Source organism: Chinchilla lanigera, unplaced genomic scaffold (genome assembly GCF_000276665.1).
Source record: "Chinchilla lanigera isolate Chin_1 unplaced genomic scaffold, ChiLan1.0 scaffold00089, whole genome shotgun sequence".
NCBI lineage: Eukaryota > Metazoa > Chordata > Mammalia > Rodentia > Chinchillidae > Chinchilla > Chinchilla lanigera.
The window spans coordinates 4,443,644-4,458,656 of NW_004955490.1; the positions used below are offsets into that span (position 1 = coordinate 4,443,644).

The following is a 15,013-nucleotide window of genomic DNA, read 5'->3' on the forward strand; positions in this document are numbered from 1 at the left end:
TTTAAAGGTAAAAGGAAGCCAAAAATGTTCCTTTACCAAAGAAAACATTGGCTCAAGTTCAGATAAAGGAATATTTTGACTTTCTGATTCCTTAGAAAATATAAGTAGACACACACACACACGCACACATCTTTGGCTGAACTCATGGTTTGGTTAATATCTGGGTTCAGTTTGACTTGAAGTATACTAATTATTTCTATTATGCTATGTGGTTTGTAATTTGTGTCACAGTTTGATTCCTTAATTCTTAAGTCATTAAATTGTCTTCTTGCTGTTCTGCCCCATGAATATATCAAAATCCTACTTGCCCATCAAATTCAATCCCAATTCCTGCCAGTATTGAGTTCTCAAATGGAATGTCTGGAGTTAAACCCTAAAATCAAATTAAGAAAGGATTTTGTTGTCCATATATTATTACTGTAAGGAGCTCATTCACACTGAGAGGAGCTGATGAACTTTTAGAAGCCCAGTCCTATTAGCCATGTCTGTCTTTAAAGTAGCCCCAGAAATGGGTAAACAGATAAAATCTGAACCCATGATTGTCCTACAAGATATCGGAAAAATGTTTGTGCAGTGCCACACTTTGATTAACCCAGGATTTGCCATTTTGATAGGCAAAATTAAACCTTGCTTTAGAACTAATGGAAGACATTTCTAGTCTGTTTCTGTTCCCATTTCGGTCAGTATAATGTTAATTTTCCCTTTATGTAACTTTCCTCTCAAATGAATTGAATTCAATTGAACTGAACTGAACTGAATTGAATCGAACTGAACTGACAAAATAGCTAGTTGCTGGCAAGAAATCTTTTCTTTTTCTTTCTTTCTTTTTAAGGGCCCCCAAGGCAGCTAGTTACCCACGCCGGTAGGTTGAGAGAATTTTACTGTGATAATTAGTTTGCTATTATTTAACAGTAAGTCCTTGTAGCAACTCAGTGTTCTCCACCTCTCTTCCTCCAACTCATGTGCACCTATTCCTGAAAGTCAAACTTTCCCTGTTCCTGACCTTCCAAGAAGGGATGGGTCCTCTATCCAAGTGTACACCCTTTGAGCACTCACACGCATACTCCCAGCATTAGACCATGAATCCATCACAAACTTAGAAGCCTGCCCCATGATTCACGAGGTTTTGGGGGACATCTATACACAAACCATAACGGAATCCACGAGAGAATTGTACCCCAGAGTCTCAGGCTGTTTTGGCTTGCCCAAGATGGAGAGATCTGGCTGTTCTGACATTTTTTGAGTGTGAATTTCTGGACCAGTTCTGTCTAACAGAAACATAATGTGAGCCACAAATCCAATCCATGTATGTAACTTTAAAATGTGTAGTAGCCACATTTATAAAAATTATAAGAAACAGTCTAACTTACTTAAAATGCATTCTGGCAAAACATTCAATATACTGCCATTTCATTATGTAAGTAAAGTAAGAAATTATTTAGATATATATCCCTTTTTGAATTTGAGCTGTACCTTACACTTATTAGTGTGTCTCAGTTTCGACAATCTCATTTCCAATGGTCAGTAGCCCCATGTAACTAGAAACTATTGTATTAAATAGCACAAGAATACCTTTCTTCTCTAGCTGAGAGAGGTTCAATATCATAATCTTTCGCATGAATTAAATGCGCATTTTTCAAAACATGTCCATATTCTGTCCCTCATAATAGCACCATGAATTGGGTTTGAAAATTATGATTATGCAGAATTTTTTTAGATTGAAGAGCTAAGATACAACGAGGTTCAGAATCTTGAGGTTTTCAGAGTGTCGTATAACCACTTAGCAGTCAAGAGCTAGAACTCAGCTCTCCTTGCTTACACACAGGCATTCTCTGCAGTGTGTCACTGCCATAGGCAGGGTGGGTAGGTCCAATGTCCTGAATGCTGACGTATATTTTTGCTCGTCCTCATTTTTTTCTGTTTCCTTCACCTTCCCCCACCTCCAGGCCAGAGATGTAGGAAGGCAAGGAGTGGTGTGGTGTCTATGTCATTCTCCTTGTACTGCACTGAGCACAGTGCTAGGTGCTTTATTGCCAGTGTCCCGTCCTAGACCTTTCACCATCTCCCCCACTACTGTCACTCCAAGGAAAAGTGGTGCCCTTGGGAGAGCTATGAGATTAAAAAAAAACGAAAAACTAGTCTCTTCCTTCCTATAATCTGATTTTTTTCTAAAACTGCAGCTCATGTCTGGTTTAACTGGAAGAACTGCCACATGTCTCAGACAACTTTCAGGTTGCCATTGGAGAGCCCCTTAGGAAGTGATTGGAGCAAACGGTATAGTGGAGGCTGGTGCGCTCTCTGCGGTGTGTGGGAAGTGGCATTGCCTCCCTCCAACAAGGGTCCTATCAGCCTGCCACAGGTGGAGATTTGCATTTAAATATAATTGAATCTCCAAAGTATTGGTGGAGTACTTAGTCGTGCTAAGATCTTTGAGGAAAAAGAATTAGACAACAACTTGTGTCACCAAGAAGTTTATATTTTATTTGAGGAACTGGTATACATATAAATTTAAATTTTTCACTTAAAATACCTATACAGTTTGTATTATATGTGCATGTGTTAACTAATTTAGTCTTTGCAACAAATTTATAATATAGCTATATCCTCATTTTGCAGATGAAAAATAATTGTGACAGATAAAAGTTGAGTTATTTGACCAAGATCCCATGTTCTATCAGAAATGCGTTCTGACCACAATGGCCTTCAATAAGAAATAAATGTTGACTGCTTCATCAAGACTGAGACGACAGTTCTTGGCACTTCCAGCCCCCTTATATTTATCTGTTTCTTGAAGGAAACTCACCTGTGTCAAAATATTGCAGGACTGGGTACATAAATTTGTTTTGCAACATGTTTCCTTCTCTCATTTAAAGGATTCACATTGCATGCTGTCCAAGGCTCTGGAGGATATAGATTTAAAATGCAAATTTCATGTTCTGAAGCTGCATTGTCTTATAATCTATTGATTGAATTTGACCTAAGAAACAAATCAAAGACAGAATCATTGAAGAATTGTTTCTAAGGTCTCAGTTCTTGCTTCCCTAATGGAGAGATCTGGGGAAAGTGACAGCATTTTCTCTATGAAGCAGAAACAATTAGCCAAAGCAACCCAGACACCCTGCCAAAGCTTTTTGGAATGGATGTTTAAAAACCACAGGGTCTGTCTCTTGTCCTTTTTCTGAAGTAAGCTGAAACCACCTTGTTTCAACTTGTATGGCATTCCAGAAGTTTCCTATACATGTAAAGAGGAAACAGGGATTGTTTTGACTGGGATGAAGGAAAGCTGAGAGCATCTCAATATGAGAAAATGAGGAGGTAGCTGAGTTGTGTATTGTGTCTTCTACAAGACATTAGGAAGTTAAAGAGCACTAGACAATGAATCACTAAAAGATCACAGAGGAAAGTATGTGACATAGGGCATCTTAGAATGGATTCTATGAGCAAATCCTAGAAGCCACCATCCATGGAAGCAAGTTGTACCCTCTCTGGACCTCGATGTCTTTGTTGCTTAAAAGGAACTAGTAATACCTGACCTTCATTTCTTAGGATTATCAGGAACATCATGCGTTTCTTTTCTTTAAAAATGTTTTCAAAGTAGCTAGAAATACAACTGCAAATATCAAGGGAGTTCCAAAATTATGACAGAATTTGGGAGGTTGGAGTTATTTTCAGTGAGCAATATTGTAGAAAAGACATCAAATCAAAACCCAAAATATTAATTTTAAAGCGGGCTCAACTGTTAGAATCAGAATGGGAAGAAAGGCTAAGGGAGTGAGCCCCAAATCAGCTTAGTTTCCAGTTAAAAGTCAAGAGAAAAACAAATGCCAATATGGACTTCTATTTCTGTTCTATTTTGGTCAAGCAAACCCAAACCCAGAAAGTATTGTCTAACTCATTCCCTAGACAGCTTTTTCATCACTTGCACCTGAGGTCACTTTATACCCCGGCCTCCAGACAAGGGAATCCAAAGTTAAGCATCAGCTCTGTAGACTGGTTGGTTACTCCATATTCCTTGACCACTCACATCAGACACTGGAATCTATCTTGTTCTTTGGAAACCTGCCCCTCACTATCTTATTCCCCATTCCCATAAATGCATTTCTAGCATATATTTATATACATGTAATTCACCCTGCTTCATATATTTAAATCCTTGTAAATCTAGGTAATCAGCCATCTTACCAGCCATCCTGTGTGGATTTGTTCTGTTCTATTCATACAGGAAAGGCTGACAGAGCTAAGGAGCTAAACATGAGTACTGGGGCAAGGACAAGCATAATCATTCAGAAAAGCCATTGAGCCAAGAAAGTGCAGGGCCAAGCTTGGCAACTGTACTGCATTGCTAAAGAGCATCAGCTAAGAGAGGTGACAGACGGGGCACAGATACCATCTTCCCCGAAAGCTCTGCGGCACGAGGGTAGTTACATGCCGTGCTGGCTTCTCTGTCTTCTATTGTTTCATCGCACTGTGTCAGTAACCAGCCAGATTGGTGAATGAAAGAAAGCTCTTCCTAATTAATCACTTTCTAATCTGAATCAGATAAAATCGAAGCCTTGAAGATGGCTGTCAGCTCTGGTATGTGCTTCTACCTTCTTATTCTTTTCTCTTCTCTCTGCCATGTCTTTCCCCCTCTTCTCTAGCCTGTGCAGCAAAATTTCCAGAGAGGGCAATATCAGGAGGAATTCATTTTTAAAAGGGCCTATGTAGCAAAACTGCAAACATAAAAGAATATACATAGGCTATGGAGTCACAAAGACCTGCTTTTGATTTCTGACTTTGCTACCTCTAACTGGAACAAGTGTGTAAGGTGTGTGTGTGTGTGTGCGTGTGTGTAGAAGGGAGGGAGGAAAGGAAGAGAGGAGAGAGAGAGAGAGAGAGAGAGAGAGAGAGAGAGAGAGAAAGAGAGAGAGCATAGACACACCATAAACAGTATTTCTCTATTTTTATTGATGATATTGATAGACTACGAGATTGAAAAGTTTTTGGCATATCTTGTTGCAAAGGGGGAAAATGAACTGTACAAAGGCAAGAAAGGAAAGGGAAAATTTGGACTATGTACAAACAAAAGGAGAGAACCATGAGACAGTACTGTGGTTTTGAGGTGGGAAATGAGAGACAGGTCAAAGAGGAAGGCGACCTCCCCTTCCAAGGCATTCCCAAATCACCAGAGGACTAAGGAATGTTTAGTAAGGAAGAATAAAGGAAAATAAAGAATATCAAATAGTGGTAACATTTCTATTCCCTCTCAAAATGAAATGTGACAGCCTTTCTACATGGGCTTACCAATCCAAGAGCACACACGGTTCATCATACCCCATTTGCAATATTTCATACTTCTTTTACTTGACATTTATATGAGTTAGCTCCAGAATCCATATGTAATGGCACCTTTCCAGACTTTTCCCAGAATCTAGGACAAAATGTGCACATGAATATATTTTTATCTAGGCTGCAAATAGAGGTTGTGAGGAATCTACTTTTTCCTGCTTATACCTAAGTTTTCTCATTTCTCTATGCCCATCTTTGGATTTCATTCCATTAGGTAACTCTGGGGAAGTATGAAAAAGTGTCAACAATGCAGTATGAGGCAGTTAAATTATCAAAAACTGACTTCCAAAGTACTTGTTGAATGTTGATGGCAAAATAAAGTCCATTATTTACAAAGAGCTTACAATTGCTTCTGTAGGGTTAGAGCATGAGGAGCATATATACACTTTGACACATATGCAGAGAATAGAGAAAGACATATATAGTATATGATTTAAGTAGTGCCCTTCACTTTATGGGGTAAAACAGTTTCACAGGATATTGTGAAAGGATCTAGAAGTTTCAGAAGAACCTGTTTTCATATCCATAGCCAACACATGGAAACTCAGATGCAGACATGCCTGTGGCTACCTATTTTCCATGTTTCGCAAGGCCACTGGGTTCAATCTCAGATAAGTGCATAGAAAAACAACAGTTTTAATATTGGGAAGACATTAGCCATCCTTTTGTGCTGTGGCTAGCAAATGCTGGAAAACCAGAATTAGGGAAGGCTATAGTACCCTTGTGGAGTCAAGTGACAAAACATACCCAGGGATGTCCACATCTGTTAGATCACAGGGCTGTGGGCTGAAAAGCTCTGTTGTGTCTGCTCACACAGGTCTCTAAGATTACTCTTTATTCTAAATGTTCTTGGCCAAGTCCTACTGGGAAAGTCCTTAGGCACTATAGGTGGTCCATTAACTCTTCCAACTATTAACTCCTTCATTTCCTATGAAGAGTAGTTGTGGCACCACAGACTTGCCTTTCCCAAAATGCATCCTTCATTCATGAGACAGCCCAGAGCACTGGCAAAAAATGGCTCATACATTCCCTGTGCTGTCTGACATGCATCATGTTCTTTTTGGGTGGCTTACATGGTATATCAACATAACATTCTCAGTTTACCTGGCCTCCATATCCCTACCATTGTGTTCCTTCTTTCTATTTCCATTGCCATAGTTGAAGGCACCATCACTTATGGACTGCTGCAGTGTCTTCTAAACAACCTCCTTGTTTTTACCCTTAAACCAGCCCCACCCACCTCAGTCTTCCCACAGCAGCTGGATGGAATACTAGCTTCATAAGGCAAATTTGATTGCGTCACATTCAGCTTAAAATCTTTCTGTGACTTTTCTTCAGAAATAAAGCCCAAACTTCAGAAACCAAACCCACTATGAGCTACTTGCACACTGTAAAAACACTGTATTCATTCAATTTCATGTCTACGTGTGCTGCTTAGAATGTCCTTTGTATCCTCTTTACATACTTAGGTCAAATTTTAAAACCAGCTTTATTAAGATAAATTCACAGAACATATATCTCACTCATTTAAATATATAATTCAGCGAATTTTTCTTCATCTGAGAAGTGTGCATTAATCTCAGATGCCCATCTTTGGATTGGGCTTTTGAATTTGGGGGGCTCTTATTTTTTTTTCAATTCTTTATATGCTCCAGATAGAAGTCATTTGTCTGAGGGACAGTTAGCTAAAGTGTTTTCCCACTCTATGGGTTTTCTTTTAACTCTGTTGTTGATTTCTTTACCTGTGCAAAACTTTTTTAATAAGATGAGATCCCAGTAGTTGATTCTTTGAAGTACTTCCCATGCAGTTTGGTTTTTGTTCATGAACTCTCTGCCTACCCCTATGTCTTCAAGATTTCTACCTACTTTCTCTTCCAGTAGATTTAGTGTTTCTGTTTTATATTTAGATCTTTGATCCATTTTGCCTTTAGTTTAATGTATGTTGATAGACAAGGGTCTAGTTTTAGTTTTCAGCATGTGGAAAGCCAATTTTTCCAGCACCATTTATTAAAGAGGCTGTATCTTTCTTCCAGTGAGGAAGTTTGCTCTCTTTGTCAAAGATAAGGTGGCTGAGTATGTTTGTAGTTGTGTCTGCATCTTCTAATCTGTTCCACGATCCTCAGGTCTTCTTTTTCCAGCACCATGCTGATTTTATCACAGTAGCTTTGTAGTATAATTTCAAATCAGAAATTGTTATGCCTCCTGCCTTGCCATTGTTGCCCAGGATCAAATGGAAAATAAATTTATGAAAAAATGTTCAGCATCATTGGCTGTTGGAGAAATGCAAATTAAAACAACACTGAGATTCCATCTTACTCTAGAAAGAATGACTATCATCAAGAAATCAACTAATAACAATGCTGGAAGGGCTGTGGAGAGAAAGGAACCCTTCTCCACTGTTGGTGGAAATGTAACGTGATACCACCACTGTGGAAATCAGTGTGGAGATTCCTGAAAAAACTAGGATTAGAGGTCCCATTCCACCCACCTATTCCCTCTCCAGGTATTTTCCCAGAAGAATTAAAATCATCATGCCATAGTGATATATGTGAACCCATATTTATAGTAGCACAATTTGTAATAGCTAAAACTTGGAAACAACCAAATGCCCATCAGCCTAGGAATGGATAAAAAGCAAGTGGTATTTCTATATAATGGAGTACTGCTCAGCTATGAAGAAGGACAAATTCAAGGTTTTCATAGGTGAATGGGTGCAACTAGAGACCATCTCATAAGTGAAGTGAATCAGACTCGCATGTGTAAACATCATATTGTCTCCCTAGTGTAAGAAACTGAAAGGGTAAATAAGATCCAAACTGTACAACAGATACTGTGAAAAGGAAAGATACTGGTCAAAAGGAAAGAACAACTTGGATGGGGGAAAGGAGAAAAGAAGGATGGAAAAAGAAAAAAATATATATATATACACACACAAGATAGTTAAGATAATTATTACTACTAGTTTCTATTAGTTCACTGAAAAGAACAGTTTGCACTTCCATTGTTTGATCAGTGAGCTTTAGTTTAGCCATAGAGTTGTGCAACAACCACAGTTTAACATCAGAATAGCTTTGTCTCACCAAAAGAAGCCTCATATCTATTAGCTGACCCTTCTTATCTCCCTTCAACACCTTCCCCACCAAGTCCCAGGAAACATTTAATCTAGTTTTAGTCTCTATAGATTTGCCCATTCCAGATTCATCTCTCAAGATTTTTCAAGTGTTATCTCTCCTCATTTGCTTCCCAGTACCCTGACTTCAAAGTGTGTCCTCTGGGTTCCACTTACTCTATTGTATGCTTGTATGCCTTCCCGTGGGAAGTGACTTGCTCATCTCGGAAACCCCAATATCCAATGTGGTGCCTCTTTTATAGGTTGTGCTGAATCACTGTTGGCTAAATGAATGAAAGGGAGGAAAACTTATCAATGAGTGAGTGAAAGATAAGTGAATACACACATAAAGTCACAGAGTGTGTGCCTTAAGTGCCCATGTTTTAGCTCTCTTGCACTTACATAAACTGAGTAACCACTGCACTGATTGCTCTTTCATTTCTACCACTAATGTAAGTGTTCCAAAGTCTGGGAAACACTACCAGAAGTGATACAGAAGAGGTATATTCTCAGGAAATGCTCATGATGCAGCACTTTTAAGTTTTATCTATGGGACTAGCAGTGACATTCTTAGACAACCTTTCTACTTATGTGTTTTGATTTTCTATTTATTCTCTTTCTTCTTTCTTTCTTCCCCTCTTTCTCTCTCTCTCACTCTCTACATACCCTTTAGACTTTTGCCTTTATTTTCAACGTAGATTTCAGAGTATACCATTTTAATTGTGTGAGTTTTAAGTTTTCAGCATAAGATGTCTGAATCCACTTTAAAAGCAGTTTAATTGTCCCATTTCAGTGCAACACATTCCTCTTTTATCATGATTGGATTTTATAAGGCTTCTTAACAATGGCACATAAAACAACTTGAAAGCAATAGAATATGAAGATGTTAAAAACTAAACTATCATGATCAGTATTTTGTTGACTCACAGACACGTAGGGATGGTACCCACCATGGTGTGCCCCTGAGCCTTTCTTCCTGCCCATATTCATCTCTTGAAATCTTTTATCCTTTCTTGCCTCCCACCTACACCAGTCTTTCTCATCTTTTTTAAAAAATTCTCTCTTCTTCCCCATTTTTCAGTTTGCGACCTTCTTTATGTTTCATTTTTTATTTCTTCTCCATTTTCTCTTTCATTTTTCTTGTCCAGTCTACTTTTGCCTTTTTTTCTGTTCTTTTCTCCCTGGACATGAAGGCAAAGGAAGAGATAGTGAGCAGAAAAAGAAGAGTGGCAAGATTAACAGGGAGATTGTCCTGCACCAATACTTTCATCCGCCATCAAACGGGATGTGCCATTGTCCAGAGCACCTATATTTCTTCCCCATTAGTATCAGGCACACAACCTCTCTATACCTCATTTTTCCCTCTCAAAAATTAAAGCAAAACAAGAATTTTCCAGACTATCTCCCAGAGATGTTAGGGTCAGAACCCAGGAATGAATATAAAAAAGGCTTGAAAAGAAACAGATGCATATGATTGGGAAGCACTCTGGGGAAAGGATAGGAGGATGAGCGTTGCACTGCTAGAGGATCTATTTAACTGAGGATCACAGTTCTTGCCCTTTTGAGGAATGTGTTTCTTTTCACCCTTGTTCTGCTCATCAAATCACTTGGTTGTCTTTGTACCTTGTTTGAATGTTCTTAGTGTCTTCAGAAGGATAGGATAACTTGCTCCTTTGTATGCTGTTGATTTTTATCCCTTCCTTTTCTCTTGCCTTGGGCTAGCAAACGGAACCTCCAGCAGCCAGCTCTCTACCCCCAAGTCTAAGCAGTCTCCCATCTCTACGCCCACCAGTCCTGGCAGCCTCCGGAAGCACAAGGTATTATGTCTCTTATACCTTACTAAATCCCTTTGCACTCAAAGTTTCTTGAATGACTGGGTGGAGGTTTTTGCTTCCACTCTACTTCAACAGCACATTGAAGAGGTCAGAATTCCTTTTCCTCTGATTCCACTAGCTTCAAGTCCTGAGATTCCCAGCAGGGATCAAACTTCTAGTCTCTTTTATTCATTCTTCTCAACCCTGCTTTTCAAAATTTCTGGTTACATTCTGGTACCTCTTCCAAAAAAAAAAAAAAAAAAAAAAAAGAACAAAGGTCCCAAGTCCCTCTTCTGAGGTAACCGTGTAACTAAACTATAACTCTGGGGTTGGGTCGGTTGAGGCCGTCTCTCCAATTCAGAGACATGGCAGAGGGAGAAGTGTTGAAAGCAACTTATATCACCAATGGACACAACGGACATCCATGGATGAGGGCCCCCCAGTTTTACTGTGCAATCTTTGCTATCAGGCATATTTTGGTAAAGTGTATGAAGAAAAGGCAAAAACATATTGAAGTAGATTGAGAACCATTTACTCTTAAGCTGTCTCAAATAAATATATTATTAAAATACTAGAAGAATAGGAGCTCCAGTGTAGCTCAGTCATAGAATGCTTATCTCGCATGCATGAAGTCCTAGGTTCTTTCCCCAGCATGCCAAAAAATAACAGCAGTAATAAAAGTACACGTTCCCTAGTCCCACTTTACAGGCAGATAAGCAGAGTTTCACCCAGAAAAGCCTCCTGTGTAGAAAATTTGGGGTGGTCACTGCCTTAAACTTCTTACACCTAAGGTTGTGTGGATGTGATTTCTTCCATAATCACCACACTGTAAAGCCCGTTTCTCTAGCGTTCACGTATCCTCTGGCTCACAAGACTTAGTGTGAAATGGGAAAAGGCAAGAAACCATCACTATGGCTAACTCCATCAAAGATCCAGAGATGGTCAGAGCCAGAAGACTTCTTAGATGAAGATAAATTAGTTTCATTTGATCCTTTCAGTAACTTTTTGAGGTTGTCATTTTACAGATGAGAAAAAATGAGACCCAAATAGCTAAGCTACTTACCAGAGCAACATAGTAAGCATTAGGACTGGTACTCAAGTCACCACAGTAGTATGTGGGAGTCAGGTCACACTAGCTATTGAGAGCTAGTTGTGTACACAACTTCCGAATTCTGTACCTAGTAACATGTTAGTAACTAGGACTGGTGCATGGCTGGAATATTTATGCCATGGAAATTAGCATTTCCCACAGAAAGTAAGTTGTTAAACATTTAACACTATACCACTTTCTCACTCCATTTTCATTTCCTTTTCTCTACATCAGACTTCTAATTTCCTAGTTAATCTGGCCATTATCTGCCCCATAATTCTTAATACCTGTTCTGTTACTTTAATGATCTCTTCAAGTTCTGGTATTAATACTGGCCAGAGCTTTATGATTGTCCTGCTGAGCTATTTGACTTCAAGATTTGCTAAACTGTCTCTGTAGACTGTTACCTGGAGATTGAGATGGATGACAATTATTTTCACAGTCAGACTTCAGTTATTCTTTGCTGAGCAGCAAAGCTTGGTAACATGCACATTTCAAGATGGCAGTAGATTACCTCTGCTGTTTCAGTGTGTGGAAAGAACTTCCTGTACTATACTGCTTCTTATTATATCATTGCCCTATGCCTTTCTGTCCCCACCTTCCTCTTGAGAGTGTCATCTACCCAAGTACCTTCCACCAGTACCCTCCCCAAAGTGTGGGCGGCAGCTTGGGCATTTGTTCTGCACTCTTTAGTCATTCAGCTTTGCAACGGACATGACTGGTTTATTTAGGCTGAGGACCCATGATCCCTAAGCCCACTGAGGTGAGTGCTAGCATTGTTAAACTATTTCTCCTAGTTGGATTTGCAGGCATTTAAGGTCTGTTTATTTTTTAACTTAATTCTCAAAAAAAAAAAAAGCTTTTAACTATTGAAGGACTAGATCAACTTCATGAGTGACAGCACTGTCAGACCCTCACTGTTTTTTCCACTGTGGAATTTCAGATTATCATTTCATTTAAAAAAATTGCTCTTTCTCAGCACAGCTAAGAAAACAAATAGCAAGTAATGAATTATAGAATTTTCTAGAGCACACTTTTAAAATAAACAGTTAGATTTTAGCATAATATTCTTTTAAAGCTTGTTGTTTTTATATCATTTCAGACTTACTGAAGAGTAGCAGGAGTAATAAAGACTTCAGTCTGCTCTATATTCAGACTGTATTGTTGCTTATATTTTGCTCCACTTATTTTGTGTGTTCTCTGGTGCATACACATAGACATATATAACTACATTGTATTTTACTACTTGAAACCATTGGAGATTAAGTTGCAAATAGCATGTCACTTTACCTCTAAATACTTCAGTATATATTTCCTAAGAACAGGGCATTTTCTTTCATAACTATGCTGACACAATACTATTAAATATTCTACAGTCCACATTCAAACTTTATCAATTCCCTCAGTAATGTTATTTTAATGGACCAGTATCTAATCTAGTATTATACACCCATTCAGTTACAATATCCTTTTAATTCTCTTTATCCAGAAAATTCCTGGGGCTTTCTTCATCTTGCAGTACAGTATACTACTGAAATGAAGAGTACAGGCCAGCCGTTGTTTCCTTGTGGTTTAATTCAGGTTATACATTTGAGGCAGGAATATCATATGGATGACGTTGCATCCCCTCCATGTATCCTATCAGGAAGCAATAGCCTCATATTTACACAACCAGTAGGGACGATTGAATTGATTTTTCTCAACAAGTGAAAAAATGTCTTTGACCTCAGCTCAATTCCCTTGGGTCTCAGGTCCCAGCTTCACACTCCTCCTTTTGCACAACTACCTGAGCCTTAGCACCACCGGTGTCCTTAGGCAGTGGGCCCGAGAAGATCTCATCTGAACTTCCACCCAAGTGGACCTGAAAGGTGTGAGTCATGGTGGAGACAGGAAGCAGGTGGTTAAGGCCATGACTCTCCTCCTGCGCAATTGGAAGCAAACTTGAAGTCCCAGCATCTCTTTGGTAACTTTTGATGGCTGTGGCGGGGCCCTAAGCTGTAATCAGACTTTTGGCTTCTCCTGTTAAGCAGCTCATGGAGAATCTTCTTTAATGCAGCTGCAATGGGGTTAGCCAAAGTCCGCGCACACAAGTGCTGCAATATGGACACAAAGTAAATGCTCCAACTGTTAATGAGAACAACATTTTTATTTCTATACTGCTTTAGCTTTATGCATAGCCATTTTCTCATTTACCCTTAGAACATGGTAGGGCAGGTAGCATTCCCATTTTACACAAGAGAAAAAAAGAGGCTCAGAGAGTTGACAAAAATATATTGGGAATTCCCTCTTTAAGATAGTGTCATACTGAAGATGTTCATAAATATTGAGAAACAGGAAAACTCCTCCTTTAAATATTTTTTCCCCGATTAGTGATGTAACCCATTACTTTAATTTTGGGGGCATTTTGCCTGCAAAATTTCTGGATATTGAAGGAAAATATATTTGACATGTTGTGTGAAGTAACTAACATTTTGTCTGAATAACTGACATTTTTTTAAACGTACATTCTCCTGGGTTCCCAGATTAATTTTGTTCTCCTAGAAGTCGTTGGAGAGATAGTTTGATGAGTAAAGCAGAGACCACAAGCACAACTAACTCTGATATAAATGGCTGCAGATAATGTAATCCAGAGCTAACAAAAGGACTGCAGAAGCACAAAGCAGGGTGGGAAACACACCCGACCGGGGGAGGGTGGAGATAGGGAAAGCTTTTCACAGCAGTGACATTTAAGTGGGGTCTTGAAGGCTGAGTAGCGTTTAAGGGCTGGTGAAGAGAACAGGCATTCCAGCTTTAAAAAATAGCAAAAACAAAGCCATGCTACCATAAAATGCAGGGCACAGTTGAGAAACAGCAAACCCAAAGTGGAAGCCAGTTTTCTTTAATCTCCTCCCTGACTTCCTTTGGACTATAAGTTCCTTGGAGCAGAGACCAACTTTTTGTTTTCTCTAACTCAATAGTATCGCCAGCACAGCTGTATTTGTTACAAACATTTTGTTCTGCAGGGCTCCGAGGGACTAAGCAAATGAATTTCAGGTGCAAATTATTTGTATTGTTAAGCAATATGTGTGTTTCTGTATTTCTACATATCAATCAACAAAAACAGAATGTTGAGATAATTCCTTTTCCTGAACATTTTTCTACCCGTACAAGAAAATATGTTTTGAACATGAAGTAAACTATGGTTGAACAAAAGTTCAGAAGGTCGTACCTAGATCTACTTTTGTGTATTCTCTCCACGTGCTGCATCTCTCCCCATTCTAAGTCACAGTAGTGGCCAAGTGGCATGTCCTCACTGTTCTATCCCTTGCTTAGGCCTTTGCCTGCTTCTTCTGAGATGAAAGCTGCAATAGTATTCTCATCTATTTCCATCAACTAATTACTGAAGTGTCTATTTTTCAAACAGTTAAGAGCAGAGGTGAACGCTGAAGCCTATTGTTTCAATGTGGTGAGACTTGAAGAGGCCTGCATATTACTAAAAGTCTTTTTGTACCGCCTGAAAAAATACTTAGGGAGTTCCCTAACCTGAGAGTGTGTGTTTCATTTCTCATGGTTTAGTGTACTGAAGGAAAAAAAATGCAATGCAATTATTGGAGGACTTTTGTGTGTGTTCATGTGGTGATCTACTTGGGACTGAACAAAGGCCTTTTGCACTGAGCTATATCTTCAGCCCTT

General features: G+C 39.0%; 1 protein-coding gene across 2 annotated transcripts in view; it reads left to right on the plus strand.

The window, feature by feature from the left end:
• The window catches only part of Dcx (doublecortin), a 114,749-nt gene that overhangs the window by 89,337 nt on the left and 10,399 nt on the right, over positions 1 to 15,013 (plus strand). For both annotated transcript variants that reach the window (XM_005404644.2, XM_005404645.2), the window contains exon 6: positions 10,160 to 10,254. In XM_005404644.2, coding sequence (XP_005404701.1) covers positions 10,160 to 10,254 — 95 coding nt within the window. The remainder of the gene's footprint in view (positions 1 to 10,159; positions 10,255 to 15,013) is intronic.